Below are 19,287 nucleotides of genomic sequence, written 5' to 3' on the forward strand. Positions count from 1 at the left end.
TATTCTATGACTTTTATTTACTATTCTATTGAATAAAAGTAATTCATAAGGGTTTTTTGAGTTAAATGTACACATAAATAGAGTTGAAACGTACCAAGAGAAGGAGAAGGGTTTTGAGTTAAATGTGAACATTAATTTGCAAAATTATTAAGAAAAAAAAAATAAAAATGTGGAAAAAAGAGGAAAAATATGATCTCTACGTCGAGGAGATGCCACGTCAGCATATCATGATTCTGCTTTATAGATATATATAGATTACTAAAAGTACCAAATATTCATTTACTCCAATTTAACTTTGTTTAGATTTTTCTATAAAATATTTTTTTTTAAAGTGACAGTCGTTTTTCTATAAAAATCCTTTTGGTTTCTTCGAATTTTTTGTGTATAAAATATTGGAATTATTGTGAGATGTAGGGGTTGTTTATTAACTGTTTAATGGGTAAACACTTATTGATATTATTTATTTTACTGATTGAGGATGACAAAGACCAAAAATCTTATTAGATAAGAGGCATAACAAGGACCTAGAGTCGTACCCGATAAATGAGGAACAATACTCTTACTGGTAAACACTTACCAGGTTTAAGATGTTTATCAACAATCCGTTTTGATGACCGAAAATGCTATATGAATAATATAAAGGAAAATTAATTAAAATAACCATTTCAGTCGAATGGTTTCACCTCTTAACTAAGGTTCTAAATGATGTGAGGCGTGATGTGTTGGTGATGTCAACTAGCTTCAAGCCTTAACGTAACGACGAACCCAAATCTTGATGCCACAACACGTCATAATGAGGTATTTAAAAACCATACTTTACTCGGGAGGTGTATGTGGATAGATGTTCGGAGAGGAGTTGTACCGTACAAGTGTTTAGTGCATGGAGTCGAGGGTCAAGTTGTAGACAGCAGAAAGGCAGCTGGAATCATGATGGGAGGCTGCGTATGAAAGATGTATAAAACTAATAAATGGAAAGAAAAGGAGCACAGAATCTTTGACTTTTCGGATTCAACGGAAACCGCGTTCTTTTTTTATTTTAATCATTTAAAACTATTTTTAATCATTATCATTTCGTATTTGCTTTTAATCTATATATATACTATATTGTAAAGCATTTGATAAAAACTATTAAAAATTACTTTTTTATATATAAATTATTATTTATTGATGCATATTAATTAAAATTTAAGATTACAAGTAAATTATGTATAAATACAACTTATTAAAGCTCCATATTTGAATTCGTGTAACTAACTGCATATAAACATAATCAAATATTGGATAAACATCTCATTTTAAATATAAAAAATCTAAAATATAATTATGAAAATCATTGAGTTCTAACAGAATACTTAGTTATTATTTCATTTATATTATTAAACCTAAATTAAATTTCTTTATTAGTAAACCTAAATCAAATTATAATTAAAAAAAATTAAATTAAGAATTACACAAAAACACAAGAACTTTTAAAAAGATTAATTTGATACCAATATCAATATATATTTTTTTCAAAATTTTATGATATTTTCAAATTTATATTTTATTCAAAAATAAAAACAAAACCATATAGCCGTATTATATCGACATAAAAAAGAATAAAACAAAACACTAAAATCAATATGTGTCTCGATACATTGCACAAGTACTTTTCTAGTTATATTATAAAGCATTTGGAAAAAAAAAACTCTTAAAAACCATTTTGTATGCACGAAATACTGTTTATTGATGCATATTACTTAAAATTCAAGATTACAAGTAAATTGTGCGTAAGTACAACTTATCAGGGTTTTATGTTTGAATTTGTGTAACTAACTGTAGATAAACATAATTAAATACAAGATAAATATATCACTTTAAATATAAAAAATCTAAAATATAATTAGTATAATTATTGAGTTCTAACAGATATTTAATAATTATTTTCATTAAAAATTATATATTATTAAACCTAAATTAAATTATAATAAAAAATTTGAATTAAAGAAATTACATAAAACAAGAACTTTTAAATTGTTAATTTGATATTAATATCCATATAGTTTTTTCAAATTTTTATTATATTTTCAAATTTATATTAAACCACATTAAACCGTATTATGTCGACATAGATAAAGGATAAGACGAAACATTGAAATCGAGATGTGTCTCATACATTACACGAGTACCCTTCTAGTTTATGATTAATTTTACCATGATTTTTATTTTAGTTGGTCTATGAAATTCATATAAAATTATTTATCAAATTATTTTATATAATTTATTAAATTTAAAATTTAATTATTGCTTTGTCGCGTTAGATAAATTGATTTACCATCAATTTATTTATAGGATGGTAATATTATTGTGATCGATGATAATTAGTATTTATATTCATTCAAAACTTAATATTTAAATTGAAATAAGAAAAGATAGAGTATTGATTTGTTTTAGAGGCATACAAATTTCTTAATTAATTAATTAATATTAATTTTATAAATGTATCTGAGTCGTTTATTTTTTATTAATAATTATGGTTAAATTGGATATTATAAATTGATAAAAAAAATGAATTAAATAAAACTAAATGAATGACAATATTGAAAAAAACTTGTGATTTGCATTTTTAAAGATAAATTCCGTGATTGTTGGAATTAAAATTCCTTTTTTAATCTCTTAATTTCGGTTTTAATTTCATTTATCTCTTAAATTTGGTTTTAATTTTATTTAACCCTTAAATTCGGCTATTTTTTGGGATTAAATTCTTTTTCATTTGTGTATGAACAAAATTCATAATGAATAAGATAAATAAGTCACCATTTTTATAAAATTGATTAAAAGTGATCAATAATTCATATTGTTTTTTACATTTCTCACAATAACTTTCTTTCTCATCGGATCCTTCGCCTCAAATATAAAATATGCAAATGTTACAAATCATATAAACCAATCAATTAAGGTATTTTATGAAAATGGTGAAGGTTCATTTATTATGATTTTATTTATTTTTTATTTTTTTATTAACCTGGATATCCAAACCCGCTATGCGAGCCGACTAATCTTAAGGCGACCACCTACTTTGCAGATAGTTCGGAGTCACCGCAATTAAACCTCCATGGCCACAAGGGGATTTTTATTCATCATTGGATTTGAACCTGGAACCTCCTGGTACTTTTGACATTTAGAGTCAAGCTCAAATCAATTAGACACCACCCTTGTTAGAGTTCATTAATTATGATTAACATTTTATATTAAGAAACAATCGATATATTTATGAAACTAGATATTCCTCAGACTATATGGACGGTTGAAATTAGTTTGTAACATTTGGTTGGTTGGCATTTGATGAGGCCTCTATACACATACACTTTCCTTTTAGGAAAATGCAATAACATCATTTTATTATAGTCAGTTACATGTGATAATATAGTACATCACATGATATAGATGTATACTAAATTAGTGACCTGGACGATCTTTAGCACAACCTAGGCCAAGTCACCCGCATCTACTAGGCTCATTCACATATATTATCACATGTGATATGAGTATTCTTGATGTGATACTAAATTGGTGACGTAAACGACCTTTGGCATGACTTTAGGTCACGAGCGAGCCAAGTTGTCTATAACCAGAGGGTGCCCTCACTTGTGTTATCACATGTGATAAGAGTATTCTCTTGTTTTCGTAAAATAGAGGTGTTCTAGTTTATGCATATACACACATACACATATATAGGGATGAGATCGGAGGAGAACTCTGTAAAAAATCCGAATAATCCATCCAAACTATTGGATTGAAATGATCCAACGAGTGTGATTAAAAATGTGGTTATAACAACTTTTTAAAAAAATACAAATATTTCCCCTTCATTTTTTTTTAAATTAAAAATTAATGAAATACTAGAAAACGGAGTTAACAAATTACACCAAAAAAACAACCACTTTATTATCTTTAATTTGACATCCATTTTGATATATTTTTTCATCCGTTTTTTCGTGGTTCTCCGGGTTTTGTTTTTCAAAGTTCTCTCTCTCTCTCTCTCTTTATATATATATATATATATATATATATATATATATAATGTTGAGAATTAGTACATCATGTGTTATTTAATATGATTTTTTTTCATTTAAAACTAAAACTTAGAATATTGATTAACATATATTTTTTACAATGTGAATACTAATTGTGAAAAACAAAAGTTACCTGTAAAAATGTTTCACTTTGTAAACCGGATACTTATTAAGCAAACACATTGTGAACATATATATGTTTATCAATTTATTAAACTCTAGCCATAGATGGAAAACCAGATACTTATATGTTTACCCTACTTCTCACCTTAACTCTCCTTCTCACATCTCGTCTACCTTGCTAAGACAATTCTATTGAGAAACCAACCAACATTACAGAACTATTCTTGTACTGTTATCAAGTTGGGAGAGTCAATGTCTCAAATGGCCAACTTGGGAAACAACAAAGAAAAGGTAGAACCATAAAAGTAAGTTTATATTTGCCAAACTAGTTAATAAACTAGTTGCCAGTTGAAAATTAGTTCTTGATTAATAAGATACTGATGTTTGATATAAATTAGCTTATAAGTTATTGACAATATAAAATGATCTAAAATAACATGTTCAAAAATTATCCAGTTCCAACATATACGGGACAAAGTTGGAAAAAGTAATACATTAAAAAAATTGGAGCTTACACAAGAAACTAACTGAGGTAGCTTTTCTAGAAAAAAATATTTATGTTTGTCAAATAGGGGCAAAACCTTTGTGAACAGATCATATAACTGAAGTTTTGTTTGAGTATGAGCAATAACTAGCATTAGGTTTGTTTGATTTTCCATTAAGTCATGTATGAATAGAGTTGTATGTGTGAATTAATCTTTCTGTATAGATCGAGAAGCTTTTTGTTTGAGAGTGTTTTTTTTTTCATAGATGGAATTAACGTTTTCTTTTACCGGGAGGGAAAAGTTTGGAAATTTTTTAGCTTTCTGCGAAAAACTTCCCTTGGAAGCTTACTGAATAAACCACTTTCTATATCATCAAACCACTATCAAACAATTATGTATAGCTGACTGGATAAATTGTAAATATCATTAAGCTTATTAAGCTGCCAACAAACAGATTTTTAGAAGGTAAGGGTCTTTGACCTAGCGGTATGTGAGTCTTTGGCCTCATAGTAGGTCAGAGGTTCAAACCTCACCAAAGGTGAGGAATGTGTGTAAGTTTATTTGTTCTATTTGATGTATATAAATATTATGTACTTACAAAAACATAATCTTAGGAAATCATTTCAGTAGAAACAAGTATGATGACTAAAACTCGGTATCTAACCACAAGGGTGGTGCCTGATTGGTTTGAGCTTGACTCCAAATGTCAAAAGTATCAGGAGATCACATGTTCAAATCCAAGGAGGAACATAATCCCCTTGTGGCCACAGAGGTTCAAATGCAGTGACTCCGGGCTATCTGCAAAGCAGGTGGTCGCCCTGGGATTAGTCGGCTCGCATAGCGGGTTGGATATCCAGGTTAATAAAAAAAAAAAAAAAACTTGGTATCTGTTCCATATGTATGTATTTATGATGTTGTTGAACAATGTTGGAGATCATAGACCATTCCTTCTAAGTATAGTTATGATGAGGAAATCTCGCATTTATTATATCTATTTGTGCTAGCTCACTGTACATGGCATCTTATTCAATGGTTTCCACCTCTTCGTTGTAATCACCAATGAACTTACCGGTTTATTATCTATTTCGATAAATCACACGGTATTGTGGTTATGAAGATAAATGGTTTGGAAGAAGACGATCTCACTTTACAGTTGGTGCTGATCGAATCGAGTGACTTTTTGCGCACCTGTAATGATCCTCAGGTGTCGGTCAGAAGTCGACATTCAAATAAGTGAAGGACAATAGAAGACAAGGAATAAGTACATAGATAAGAATGAGACGGATTTTGCCGTCCATGTCCCTGCTAAATATAGGGAATCAAATCCCCTCCCCTTTGGAATATGGGCTCAACCCCGACCCATCCCTAATAACAACGCATTAAATTCCTATATTGTATAGATTTCATCTAAACACATCTCTGTGAAGAAACTCAGATAAGTTAATACACTGTTATTAATATATGATATTCTATTTCATAATTGATTAATTATGCACAACAATTGAAGATCAGTGTCATAATAAAAACATTGAAATAATAAAGATTAACAGCGAACGTAATGATACCGGGGTTGGGATGGGTGGTAATACCATCATCTATGGGATAGAGAGAATGTATCTCTATCCCTAGACCCGAGACCTAGTTATGCGAACATTCTCATCACCAATTAGGTCGTTGAACTAAGTACTCGTCGGGTTGGGTTAGGGCATGTTTTGTTAACAAGTTAATGAGCTTAATCGTATTCACAATCTATTCAGTCAACTATACATGACTGTTTAGTAGTAGTTTAATAATATAGAAAATGACTTATTCAGAAAGCGACTTATTCAGAAAGCGACTTATTCAGAAAGTTTTATACAGAAAGTCAAGTTTTTCCCAAACTTTCCTATCCAATTAAAAAAAACACACGCTATTTTCATCTATCGAAAACTCTTCAAACAAAACCTTACCAATCTATACAAATAAATTAATCCGCACAATAAACTTTATTCATATAATAATTAATATAAATCAACCAAAAAACCACATATTCCATCTAACTATCCTAAATGACCAATAATGCTGTTTACCATATGCTTAATCGGGTAAGTGAACACCAAGTCATTTTACCTTAGCAGATGAATATGGTAAGGATCAAGAATCCTACCTGGTAAGAGCGAGACAATGACCAAAAGTCTTACCCGGTAAGTGAAGGTGATGACTCTTACCACGGTAAGCGCTTACCCGGTAAATTGTTGCATACGATACCTTTTTGGTGGACTAAAATCATATCCGGTAAATAAATGATAGTAAACCGAGTAAGTGTTTGGTAAACGAGGCTTAAATAATTTTTTTTTGTAAAGTAAATCAAATTAATATTTTGGTGTGACGATAACTAAGATGTATTTTTGAAAAATTAATTTAAAAGATAATGAAATTTAAATATAAAATTATGTTTTTAAAACTTTAATTTATTCAAATTAAATATAACGTGACATATTTTAATTTTGAAATTAAGAAACTCCAACCCTATTTTTGCCTAGTTTTACTTTCTGTCCCTTCAAACTTTTTTTTAATGGATTCGTGTGGTATTGATAACTTATTTAAAATTTGAAAAAATATAATACTAATATAAATATTAAATAAAAATAAATAAATTACTTCTTTTATTTATATAATTTGTTTAATTAAAATTATTTTAAAAACTGAGATAAATCTATGGAATTTATTCGTTGCAAAGGTTAAATCGGTAGGTTTTCAAAACATAATCCATTCATTCAAGAAACAGTAATATGGATTTCTAAAAATCTTCATGACTTGAATTACTTATTCTTATTGTTTCCAGAATAAGTAAATAAAATATTATATTTTTTTTAATATACTATTGAAATTTGGGATCATGTGAGACCAACCTGTTTTCGTAAGATTATTTTTTTATACTTGAAACTTCATAGCAAAACGCTGTGAATATAACCTTCACATTGTTTTTACTGTGAAAGTTCCGCTTCTTTTTACTTTTACAATGTTTTGTTGTAAAGTTTTAAGTGTAAAGATGTGGTCTCACGAAAACATACGAGTCTTATGTGAATCCAACCGATACTATTGATCTATACTTATTATTTTGATAGTTATATTCTTAAAAAACTAATCATTTCAGACAGAAAAAAACTCAAATAATTTAAATATAGATAAAAGAATAGAAAAAAACTTTTTTTTTACCTTGGATGTAAAAAATAAAAAATAAAAATAAAAATAAAAATAAAAAGAAAAAGAAAAATAAAAGCCTAAAATAGTGAAAGTACAACATAAGACTAGCTCTCAATTTTTTCGATATATACGATAAATTCAAGGGTATCACCTCCCCATAAGTAAATCATCAGATACGTCGATTTCTTCCATCAACACCGCAGTCTACCACCCTCGAATCGGATCGCAACCCTTCAGGTTTCTTCCAAAGACTCGGATTTCTTAAAGTTATCGCCGATCGAAGAAAGCGACGCTCGATCGGCTGATTTTGGCTTTTGATTCAAGCAAATCGAACGATTGTTTCATCTAAAGCTCAACATGGATCGTCAAGGATTTTTATGATTGTTTGATCTAAGATCTAGATTTGTCATCGCTTACCGGTTCCAGGGTTTTCTTGATTGGATTTACTTGAAGATCGACCAGCCGAGACGTTTTTAATTTGGATTTTTGATCTGACAGCAGCTCAAAGATTGAACTCAGGTATTTAAAGAACACAAGTTTTCTAATTTTTAGATGTTTTTAGGTTTATTTCTCAACGGAAGAAGAGGATTCCCGGCTGATGCACGTAACCATCTGATGGAGCTCCTAAATTTCCAGTGATTAGATCTAATACATGTCTTGGATTCCGGATTTGTTTGCTGAAGATGCGTCGTTTACTTGATGGGTTGACGAATCGGAGAACCTGAAGACGTCTGTTTCCATCCAAATCGCATAACCTAGAAACTAATTAAGGGGATTTCCGTAGGAACACTTGTTCCTACGTAGGGCACAGATCCACGAAGAACTACATAAAAGTTTCATTTTGCCTCATAACTCAACGTCGTCTTGCTTTCGATTTAGCTTCTTGATTTGATCTGCGATGTTTCACTACTTGTTCGTAGAAGAATCCGACCCGTTGAATCTTGTTTTGAGGACCTGATTAAGGAAATTCTACCTATTTTTGGGCCAGACTCCCAGATCTATAAAGAACTCAGCGAAGGATTACAATTATAATTATCATTCTTCATCACCTGTTGATGAAATAACACCTTGACTGCAATTTAAAATCTTTGATTGGCCTGCAAATAGGATTTTCCAGATCTAATCACATAGGGAGACATATTTCAATCTTCTCAAAACTTCTTCGTGGGACATATTTTGCATATGAAAGAGATCCCAATAGAACCTATGACGAATTTAGTTTCCAACTTTTCTTCTTGTTACGAACAAACTAATGTTTATGATGCATCTTAAAACAGCTATACTAAATCTGGTTCATACACTAAACCATCTTCTATAGGTTTTCATAATAAAGCTGGAGTTGAAATTTCAGCTTTTGTGGGTCCTTGATGTTGGGATATCCCCCATATTTGAACCTTATGGTGCAGATAGCAGGGTCGATTGATTTGTATAGAATAATATTTTGTGAATTGTAATAAGGTTTGATGCTGTTTATAATAATTGGTCTCCTTGTGACAGTAGCTGATATACTAGAATGGGCCTGGAGCTTATAAAGTTCATTAATTCGGACTTGACATGGAAAGCTGTTAAAAAGGGTCATAGGAACACGAAGAGGCGCCCAAGGAGGCCTGGGGCAAGGAGCTCTGAGATTGGTCTTGGTTTGGGCAATAAAATGCAAGACTCTTTTGTTTTTGATTATGAGAAGGTATTTACTTGTAGCACTAGCACTTACCACTTATTTAATATAAGTATGGATTATATTCTTGTAAAAGCTTGAATCTTACTTATTTATCTGTCTTATTTTCAGTCCGGTGTAGCCGTTCTTGGTCAACACTTTGCTGAGGAAGTACTTGATGTTCCTATAAAGAAAAGAATACTCTTGCTTCAGTCTCCATTCCTCAGTGGTGAAGGGACTAGGTCACCTGAACCTCAGACTTCCTCTCCCCATCAAGAATTAGAGTTGCTTGTGGGCACTAAACATGCTTCAGGACAGCAGTGCCATCCAAATTCACCATCTAACATCTGGGCAATGAAGTCGAAGAATGGATTGATCAACAGTGAGCACTTAAAGCTGACGGAGAAAGAGGTTTCTGATCTGAATGACTTCTCTGGTATCGAACTTCTTGCTGCTGCTGCATGCTGTAGTTCTGTTTATGATAGGTCCGGTCTCATGGAGTCTTTTGCAATGGAAGACCACACAACACCAAGAGTAGATTCAAATACTGATGGTATAAAAGAGAACATTGCCCCAGTGGAATCAGATGATTCATCAGTTCAAGATAGCACATTTCCAGCTACACAAAACCTTTGTGATAATGAGAATGAGGGGAGTGATAAAAGGGCTGTTCCTTCAAAAGGAGTCCGGTTGCATTGGGACTTGAACACTGTGATGGATGAGTGGGAGGAACCTTGTTGTGATATTCTTGTTGATCCTCATTCCGAAAAAAGTTGTTTAAAAGATGTTTATGATGATAGTTTGCGGAATGCTAAAGCGAACTTGGAAGGCTCTGAAACTGGAATATCTCAAGTTACAGGACATGCGAATCAGTTTGGGAAGCATGATGCTGCTGTCTCGGTTGTGCCCCTCAGCAAACCAGAGATTTCTGGTCTTCAAGAAAATAATGATGGTGATTCATTTGGAAATACATATCTTGCTTCTTCAAGGAAGGTGGTGGAGGCAATTACGTGCAAGACATCAGATGCTGAGAGTTGTTTAAGTAAATCAGATGTAGTTGATTCATTTATGCATCCAGCCAAGTGTGAAAACTTTTCTACTTCAACTGCCTCTGTTTCATTAGGAGAAACCACTATAAAGGTAGAATCAAATACCTTACATGACCTCCCGATGTACTTTGAGCCTTCCAGTAAGTCTGCTGTTTCTGAAGTAGTACAAGGTGGATCTCTATCTCAGAAAGGTGACGGTGATGATAAGCTTATTTCAGAAGATCGTCTCAGTGATTGTTGTGTCTCAAATGTTTCCCAAGATGAGCGGGGTCACATGGCTGAGGGGAATACGGTAGAAAAAGTTAAGGCAGGGTATGATTCTCCAGTTGAAGATGGTGAGTTAAGAGAGCCAATTAGATACCAGAATGAAGTTGAGGAAAGGGAGTGTGTTGACTATGAGTCTGATAATATATACGAAGATAACTTTGAAACTATTGAATCAGCTAAGAATAAAATATCGATTGAACGTCACCAAATCATTGAAGATGGACGCTTTGCTGTACCAAACAATGACATTGAACAAGGTCATAAAGCAGATGCCTCCAAGAGACCAAATCATCTATTGGGCTCTAAAGCCTCTGGGTATCAAGTGCATGAACATTCTCAATGTGCTATCGTAGAAGGAAAGGATGGCAGCCCTGAAAAATTCCTTTCTGGGAGGAAAAAAGCCCATGATGAGTTTCCAGGAGCCAGTATGCTTTGTATTGATAGATCAACATCTTTTGGTATGCGCCAGAATGGTGCTTCCATACGACGGAGCAGGTAACTTTTGCAATTTTATTTTGTTTTGTGTTTCATACACCCAATGTGTCATGTTTTCCTGTCTTTTAATGTTTCACTTGCATGCAGATCTGACAACATTGGAGATTCTTTTTCGCGAGCTGAGAGGGATTTTGGTCCAGAAAAGTTCATGGGAAGGGGTGGAGTATCTTACCAAGGTCATGCCCGAAATGATGCAAGTGGTCAATGGGGTGATTCCTCGGTGGGAGGCTGGGATTCAAGAAACAGTCATGGGTACCCCAGGCCCAAAAATGTTATTGGAGGTTCAGCCGCAAGGTCTGGTGATGAACATATAAATTATAATCCGAGGGGGGTTTGCAGGAGCTTCAACGCAAGGCCATCACCATCTGACAGAAATGAATCGTATGGTATTCGTAGGGGAACACCACCGGCAAGGGGTATTAACCATGATAGATGTAGGGGTGGATCTGGATTTCATCTACAAGGGTTGAGGAGAGCCCCTCAAGAAGAATACCATGACCTCGAGCCATCTTATTCAGAAAGAAAAGTCCGTTGTTTTTCTTCCAATATCAATCGAGGTGCTCATATTTCGCGATCTCGGAGACGATCTCGGTCAAGATCTAGATCAGGGTCTCCCATAGCATGGCATTTTCAGAAAAAAAGGAATGTGGATTCAAAAAGGCAAAGCCCAGATTATAGACCTGATGTAAGAATTCAGGGAGAGAGACTTTCTTTACGGAAGATCAGTTCTTCCAGTGAAATCGATGCTGGTCTTTTCTCTCCAACAAGGGGTCGCATGTCTCCACAATGCATCTCTAGAAGCTTTGATGACCGGAACAGTATCAATGGCCAATTTAGAGACAGAAGATCGTCACCAGTCAGAACGTTTCACCGGAACCAAAAGTTTGAAGCAGGTGGATATCTTGGAAGATTGAAGTCAAATGATCATTTCCGCCCTACTCCACGTCCTGGGAGATTTCAACAGCTTGGTCCGAATAGAGAGAAGTTTGAGGCTAATGGTAACGATAGCATGATACATGATGACAAATATGGAATGATGAATGGAGGGAGGCGTTGTAGGTATGATGTGGATGAATCTTTCAAGACTCGCAACCCTCGTAATATTGATAATGGCTTCAGATATGCACGTAATGAAAATAGATGCTTCAAAGATTCAGTTGAAAGGGATACAGCTCCTTTGTCAGTTGGGGAGGGAGATTTTCGTAAAAATGATTTACAAAGGGAACGATAACTTTCTTTGCCTTAGGTTAGGTCTGCATTTTTCCATGTCAGTTTGACAAGAGGATCATTAGTTAGTACATATAAGATTTTTGAATTCTTGATCCTCTGGTCTTTTTATATATATTCCTTTTTTATTACTATAACTTTTTTTAGTTTACTTCTAGATTAACTTGCTAGGGTACTGATCAGCAGTGGTATTTAGGACAATTTTTAGTGCTGTCTGATGTCTTGTTCTTATTTGGTTGAATACCATTTTGAATCGAATTCAAGAAAATACCATTTTGAGTATTCTCTCTGGGAATCCCCACTCTAATATGTGAAGCTGAGCAAATTAACTCATAGCAGGACTTCATTTCCTTACCATCTTGTTTTCATTCAGTTGTTAATATCAAAGCATCTGTATACTAGATTGCTGGTATCCCTTTTATTTATTATTCCTCCTTGCCCCAAATTTTTGCAAACTTCAGTTTCTGCAAACATAATATCTATTTGGCTTAGGATCATGAGGGGTCTGAGATACGTCTACCAGCTTCTGGGCTGGAGTTATGGGCTGTCGTGCTTTTCTGCACGCTTGATGGTGAATTGGTAAGAAACTGCTTACACCGGGAAAAAGAGGCATGTTTCATTGTACTCTAAAATCTTTTTAAAATACACAGAATGACATCCATCTAGATAGAATGTACATTTTGGAGAACCATCACATCATATATGATTTGAGCTTAAATTATCTATTTGGCTCACCAGCTGAAGCTGATAGATTCAAACTGGAAACTTTTTGACAACCCAGATGAGCAGATTGCTGCTACATCTTGCCTCATCTTCTTTGGACCACTAACTAGAACTCCGATGCTGGATCCTTCAGTTTCCATTAGTATTTCTGCAAACGGATAACATAAGTATATCTATATATATATGATGTTGCAAGGTGAAGGATCGTGTGAGAAGGGAAGTTATGATGAGAAGCGTAAGAAGAGATGTGAACTCTTGATCACTTCTAATCTCATGCCCACCCATGAATTGCGCTTTAGAAGGGAATTGACCCGGTGCATCCCGGTGCACCTCAGTAGGTTGACATTCAATTAGGATTGATCCAAGGCTGGAGATCTCTTCTTACGCTTCTTACCATAATTTCCCTTCTCCCAACCCGATGTTGCAAACAGTGTAAAAGATATGATCTTCTTATTCTGTGTATAGATTAGATCATAAATTCAGTCAGTAATCTAAAGAGAAGTGAGTTTGCTTACTCTTGAAATCTGNTGATCTTCTTATTCTGTGTATAGATTAGATCATAAATTCAGTCAGTAATCTAAAGAGAAGTGAGTTTGCTTACTCTTGAAATCTGGTCTCTCTCCATAGTTAACTTTGGTAGAACCAATGAAAGTTTTACTAGGGAGACTTTCCAACTCTCTATCTGTATTATAGGACCAAGAACTCATCCCTGGAGATGTCGTTGGCGTTGGTGCATCTGTCATTTGAATCTGCCTCATTTCTGTAGAATTTCTTTTCTTGTTCCACAGAAAAGCTATGGTTGCAGTTGTAGCTATAGACATGGATATCAATACCATATTAAATGCTGACCTTACAGAATATGAATATATCATGTTTGTATCGTGATCAATGGGATATATATAGAATTGTGTAAGAAGAGCGATGAGTGCAAGGAAAATGACAGAAGAGCAGACAATTATCACTCCCAGCCAAAGCCAGCAGTTTCTGCCTAAAATTGCAGAAATTGGTGCATCAAGAGCACTGGGCTTGAACCATATGGTTCGGTAAAACTGCTGTTCTTCTGTTGTGTGCCCTCTCTCTTGTGTTATGTATGCTTGGATTTGTAACTGCAAGCGAGATAGATCATGGCTGGTGCCTGATAGAGGAAGGAGAAGGTCTAGCATTGCAAGATCTGCTGATTTCTTGAAGGCTGGTATAAGAAGAACCTGTGGTGAATTGCTGGATTCGTTAGCTATGTATAGAAGCTCACGGATGATGGAGATAAATGGAGTGATTCCACTTCCGCCACTGAACATCACGAGGTTGTCATACCTGCATTATGTATATCTATTTAATCAACATTCTGAACCTTAATTTATTGAGTTTATATTTTGCTTACTGATGAAAATTGGTTGATGCAGGTCCATAAGGTCCTTCGACAGAGACTTGAAGATGGTCGATCGGTGAAGGCAAGGAGAGTTCTTCATACAGCTTCTGTGACCATGTTCCTTCGCTTTTGACAACGACGCTTAGCTTCTCAAGATCCAAATTGCTGCTGGAGGTTATCGAAAATGGATGCCATTGGAGTTTTGATATACTAGGTATGTTTATGAAGATTGAGCTCATTGAGTTGTAATGTAGCCCTGCAAATCGAAAACATGATGCTATTGAATGTGATTCCATGAAGTTTTGGCAGTTCTTTCTTGAGAGGTCATTCTTTAGAGATGCACAGAAAACCCCCGGCCTTAGTGAGTCCTGTCTAGGCAAAAAGCCTGATCATGCCAAGTTTTTCTAAGGTCTGGTTTAAAGCTTGGCCTGAAAAGTCTGGATAAGCCTGATCAGGCCCATTTTTGTACCCAAAGCCGGAACGTCTCAGGATATTTGCTTACTAAAAGCTGGCTTGGAAGGTTTGGGCCCTGGCTGGAAAGTGTTTGAGCTGAGCACAGTACATTGTATCAAAGCCATGGAATTTCTGCAGATTACCTGGGGTTTTGGCGAAATTCAATTCAACAGCTTGGCATGGTAATACTCGTGCTGAAACTAAGCGAACTTTTTGCTGGGATTGCAGGAATCGTAGGAGGCGATCTATGAGAAAGAGGTAAAAGCCAGGAAGCGTGATCCAACAATAAGAAAATCCAGCATGTAGTATAAAGAATACCACAAAGAGAATGTAGAGATGATGCGTGTAGAAAAAGAGCTCAAAGATGCTTCTCCTAATACGAGGTATGGTCGTCGACCAAATTGCAATTCCTGTAAGCAAAGCTACTTCTCCTGCTACATTTGATATGCCAATTTTCTCCCATTTCACCATCTGTATTAGACATAAGTGATCTTAGCTTTTAGGATTGTTTTAGTGGTGTATTTTATTAAGCCCAGCTTAGCCCAAGCTTGTGAAAAAATTGTAGGCTTGGGGATTGGCTGGCCAAAAGACCGAACCTCAGCTTGTAAATTCTTGGTTTTTATGGGCTTGTATAAACCTGAGTCTTTGCTTGAGATATATAGGCAATTTTAGTATGTGGGGCTATAAAATTAAAAGTAAACTATATAAATAAAATTACATATGGAAATCTCTCAAAATATTATACTCCTTCCCAAAATAAATGTCTATAATGAAAAGGCACACGGTATTAGAAATTTGTAATTGATACACTTTCTAATTAACTAAATAACAATTTTACCCTTAATAGTAGAGGTGATGATGAATTTCTTCATATCATAATTAAGGGTAGAATTGGAAAGTAAGCCCTTTTGAAAGTTGACACTTATTTTTTGGAACAAACTAATATAGAAATGTGGACACTTTTTTTGAAATGGAGGAATGATTAGCAGTCCTCAAGAGGCTAAACATAGCAACTTAAAAATATATGTATTATGTTAAGTGGATCGTGTAGGGCTCATTTAGGTTCAGCGACCTACCAAGCCCAAGCAATGCTAGGCTCTGCTCGGCTAGTCAAATGGCTATACTCAGATGAGCTTGGGCTTGCCAAGCTTTTTCTCATGAGCTGACAGTGGAAATACTTTTGAGTGATAAAAGTACACAATTTAGGGGCCGTTGACCAAACACTTGTCTGGTTACTGATGTTACTTATCTTGCAGATTGAGTACAGCAAAAACCAAGAATCTCACTGGGAGTCTTTCTCGGTAAGTGAGGGAAACGACTCTTACCCGGAAAACGCTTACCGGTTTTAAGACGCTTTCTGACAATCCATTTTAATGACCGAGAATGTTACACGATAAGGTAAGTGAGTTATATCTCTTGCTGGTAAGCGTATTGTAAACGCCCCTTCTTGAGACAGAGTAATGTCTGCATACATCCCCCAAGACCCTATCTTCAGGTGGGATATACTGGGTTTGTTTGCTTTGGTTATTAAGCGTACATAATTTAATATCATAGGGGTGAAGCAAATACACTAGAGGAGTAAGGAGATTTTCGTACTTGTTTAATTTGGTTTGTTTTAGCCCAGAAAATGGTATAACATAAACCATGAGCAGTGAAGAAAACCATAGTAGTATGTCCGAGCCATATGTGATACTTGATGCTACATTCCGATGTAAGACCAATGAGCCTAAGCACTGATGACCCTCTGGTCACTGGAAAGAACAAAAGAGCTAGGCATATGTTACCAGCAAGTCCCAGCATTAGACCTACACTGTCTAACTTCACTTCCCACCTGCCAAAAAAGTAATCTGTTTAATATATGGATGTTTCATACAAATATAAGAGTATTCTGAGAAGAGTTTGCTTACACTTTTTCTCCCATCCTGGATGCAGATTGGGTCGTGATGGTGGCAAACATGGCGTGTATGTAAGCTGAGATAGACCAAATCAAAAGTGCCATGAACATCAAGAGAAACAATAGCTCTGTCCAAGTAACAATCCCAAGAGGCCCTCTCACGATTGCTGGTCTTCTCCATAATGCCATTGGAGTGTTCTTGGAGATACTTGCCAACATTAATAAGAAAGGTGAAACATCACTTATTTTCTCTAATTTTCATATTTCAAGCCAAACAAAACCAAACAATCCCTTTATATTCCACCAGGGGTGGGACTGACCTTTACCCCAATGAGTAGAACGTTTGTCTCCATGAAAAGTGTGCGATTGAAAAAAGAGACTCTGAACGTTTGTTTGCATATAGTAAAAAATCATAAAATTTGACTTGGTAAAGAAGATTCTGAGTACCGCCCACTAGAAACGTCTAAAATTAGGATACGACTGATTACCTTTGATTGTTTGGATGGTGGGCAGACTTGTTTTCCAGGTGAAGGTATGTACATGCCAAAGTTGCAATAAGGACGACTGGGGTTGTGTAAATTAGAATATTCCCTCCTGCACATATAACATATGTCATCAACGACGCTTAACTTGAACGGTATGTGGCCTGTCTACTAGGTGATCGCACGTAGGCGTGTTTTGAACACTATTCGGCCAGCCTCCTAGGTTGCAGCTTCATATCTGTAGCATGCTATTAGTTTGCCTAAACTAGTTTTAAAAAGCGAGCTACTAGCAAGGACTGCATAAGCATGTGATTTGGCAACGGTGAGGGAGACAAACCTTGTTGTTGGCCGAAATAGGTTGAACGAGTGGCGGAATGGATATGGGGCAACCAATGTAGCCAATATGTGCTTGTAGGCATCATCACCCATATGCTCATGTACCCCAAGAAAATCCCCATTACCACCACCCTTATTGCTGATTGAATCATACCTGCAAAAAGCCAAGAATTAGTTCTTGTTTCCATTGAATCTTTTTGTTGGATGGAACAAGTGAAATGGAAGAGAGATTTGTTATATAGAAATGGTGTGAAATTTGATAGATATGCATTCAAAAGGGTGGAACAAATTAGGAGCCAGCTTTCACACAATAACAACTCACATATGGTTCAAGACTGCAATTTTTGTATTTGTTATTATTCCCTTATTTTGTTATTATTCAAAGTTATTTTAATGATTATATTAAATTGCGTATTTAATTAAATATTGTAATTTTCAGTGATCAATAAGCTGCTAGTAATTGCTGCCTTTTTGCGAAGCTGGACATTTGACATATTTGTTTCATTTTATAGATGCAAGTATTTTTTTGGTTCAAAAAATGTTTAGAGACTTAATCGTTCAAAATATGAAAGTCTATTGTTTTTTTTTCTGACTTTTTGCATTATTTTACCACATTAACCAATTGTATATGTCATAAGAATGTATCTAACATGTTTTAGAAAGTCTAATGAGTTATTTAACATGTTTTGAAATGTCCAAGAACTTATTTGTTCCAAAAAATTATCGAATGACTTAATCATTCTAAACACTAAAGTCCATTGTGTTTTTTTAGACTTTTCCTTGAGATAAAAAGGTCCGGATTTTTTTATTTGTTTGATCCGAGTCTTTTTCAAACCTACAACTTTAACCCTTTACATTTGGTATATTTGCTTCATTTATAAGATTATCAACAAACACCATCGTTGATAATACTGATAGAAAGTCGTGTTATCAAAGGACCTTTGGCCTAGCAGTATCGTAGCCCTTGGCTTTTTGGAGGTCAGAGGTTCAAATCTCACCATAGGTGAGGAGGGGGTGTGAGTTTATTTGTTGCATTTGCCGTATATAAATATTATATACTTCAAAAAAAAAAAAAAATTCGTTACATACCCCACAATCCACATTCCCATGATCTCGTTTGGATCATTCATGATTAAATTTTCTCTTAAGAAAACAGTTTCTCACCCTTGTACGTGTTCTCGGAACCATTATTTATGAAGGAAAGGGACATTAAAACTCTAATTTTTTTTTTTATATTAAAATTATACAACTTTCAAAAGGTTATGTTTTTAAAGGGTATGTTAGTAAAAATGACATCTTTAATTTCTTTTCTTGTCTTTTTAATAACATGAAAAATTATTTTCTTTTTCAACACAAATAAAAAAGGGTTAAATGCATGAAATAACAACCTACTTTTATAAAATTTCTTATTATAACATTCTACTTTTGTTTTTCTTTATTACGACAATGTACTTTCAAATTGTTTTTTATTAAGACATTGTACTTTAAAAAA

General features: G+C 34.3%; 2 protein-coding genes across 3 annotated transcripts; one reads left to right on the forward strand and one right to left on the reverse strand.

The window, feature by feature from the left end:
• Window positions 1-8,005: 8,005 nt before the first annotated feature.
• LOC112508747 lies at window positions 8,006-12,821 on the forward strand. Of its 2 annotated transcripts, none has more exons than XM_025113475.1 (4): window positions 8,006-8,368; window positions 9,347-9,533; window positions 9,636-11,314; window positions 11,402-12,821. In XM_025113475.1, exons 2-4 carry the CDS (start codon window positions 9,363-9,365, stop codon window positions 12,543-12,545), a joined length of 2,994 nt encoding a protein of 997 aa, XP_024969243.1. In that variant the 5' UTR covers window positions 8,006-8,368; window positions 9,347-9,362; the 3' UTR covers window positions 12,546-12,821. The 2 variants fall into 2 exon arrangements, with proteins under 2 accessions (XP_024969243.1, XP_024969244.1); XM_025113476.1 differs by having other exon boundaries at window positions 9,350-9,533.
• A 69-nt stretch (window positions 12,822-12,890) lies between these two features.
• Window positions 12,891-18,925, reverse strand: LOC112508676 (ferric reduction oxidase 2-like). Its single transcript, XM_025113369.1, has 10 exons — window positions 18,885-18,925; window positions 17,797-17,949; window positions 17,466-17,571; window positions 17,298-17,358; window positions 16,991-17,054; window positions 16,727-16,914; window positions 15,227-15,574; window positions 14,643-14,886; window positions 13,866-14,575; window positions 12,891-13,412 (listed from the first exon to the last, which is right to left on the reverse strand). Exons 1-10 carry the CDS (start codon window positions 18,923-18,925, stop codon window positions 13,273-13,275), a joined length of 2,055 nt encoding a protein of 684 aa, XP_024969137.1. The 3' UTR covers window positions 12,891-13,272.
• Between the last annotated feature and the right edge of the window lie 362 nt (window positions 18,926-19,287).

Source organism: Cynara cardunculus (assembly GCF_001531365.2).
Source record: "Cynara cardunculus var. scolymus isolate 2C chromosome LG 3, CcrdV1, whole genome shotgun sequence".
Classification (NCBI taxonomy): Eukaryota; Viridiplantae; Streptophyta; class Magnoliopsida; order Asterales; family Asteraceae; genus Cynara; species Cynara cardunculus.

Bases quoted from the DNA above. Each gene is read 5' to 3' on its own strand.
- LOC112508747 (XM_025113475.1), top strand. From the start codon at position 9,363: ATGGGCCTGGAGCTTATAAAGTTCATTAATTCGGACTTGACATGGAAA. The intron at 9,534-9,635 runs GTATTTACTTGT...TCTTATTTTCAG, and splicing joins TTGTTTTTGATTATGAGAAG to TCCGGTGTAGCCGTTCTTGG. The intron at 11,315-11,401 runs GTAACTTTTGCA...ACTTGCATGCAG, and splicing joins GCTTCCATACGACGGAGCAG to ATCTGACAACATTGGAGATT.
- LOC112508676 (XM_025113369.1), bottom strand. From the start codon at position 18,925: ATGAATGATCCAAACGAGATCATGGGAATGTGGATTGTGGG. The intron at 14,887-15,226 runs GTAATCTGCAGA...TTCGATTTGCAG, and splicing joins GAATTTCGCCAAAACCCCAG to GGCTACATTACAACTCAATG. The intron at 14,576-14,642 runs GTAAGCAAAATA...TACATAATGCAG, and splicing joins GCATCAACCAATTTTCATCA to GTATGACAACCTCGTGATGT.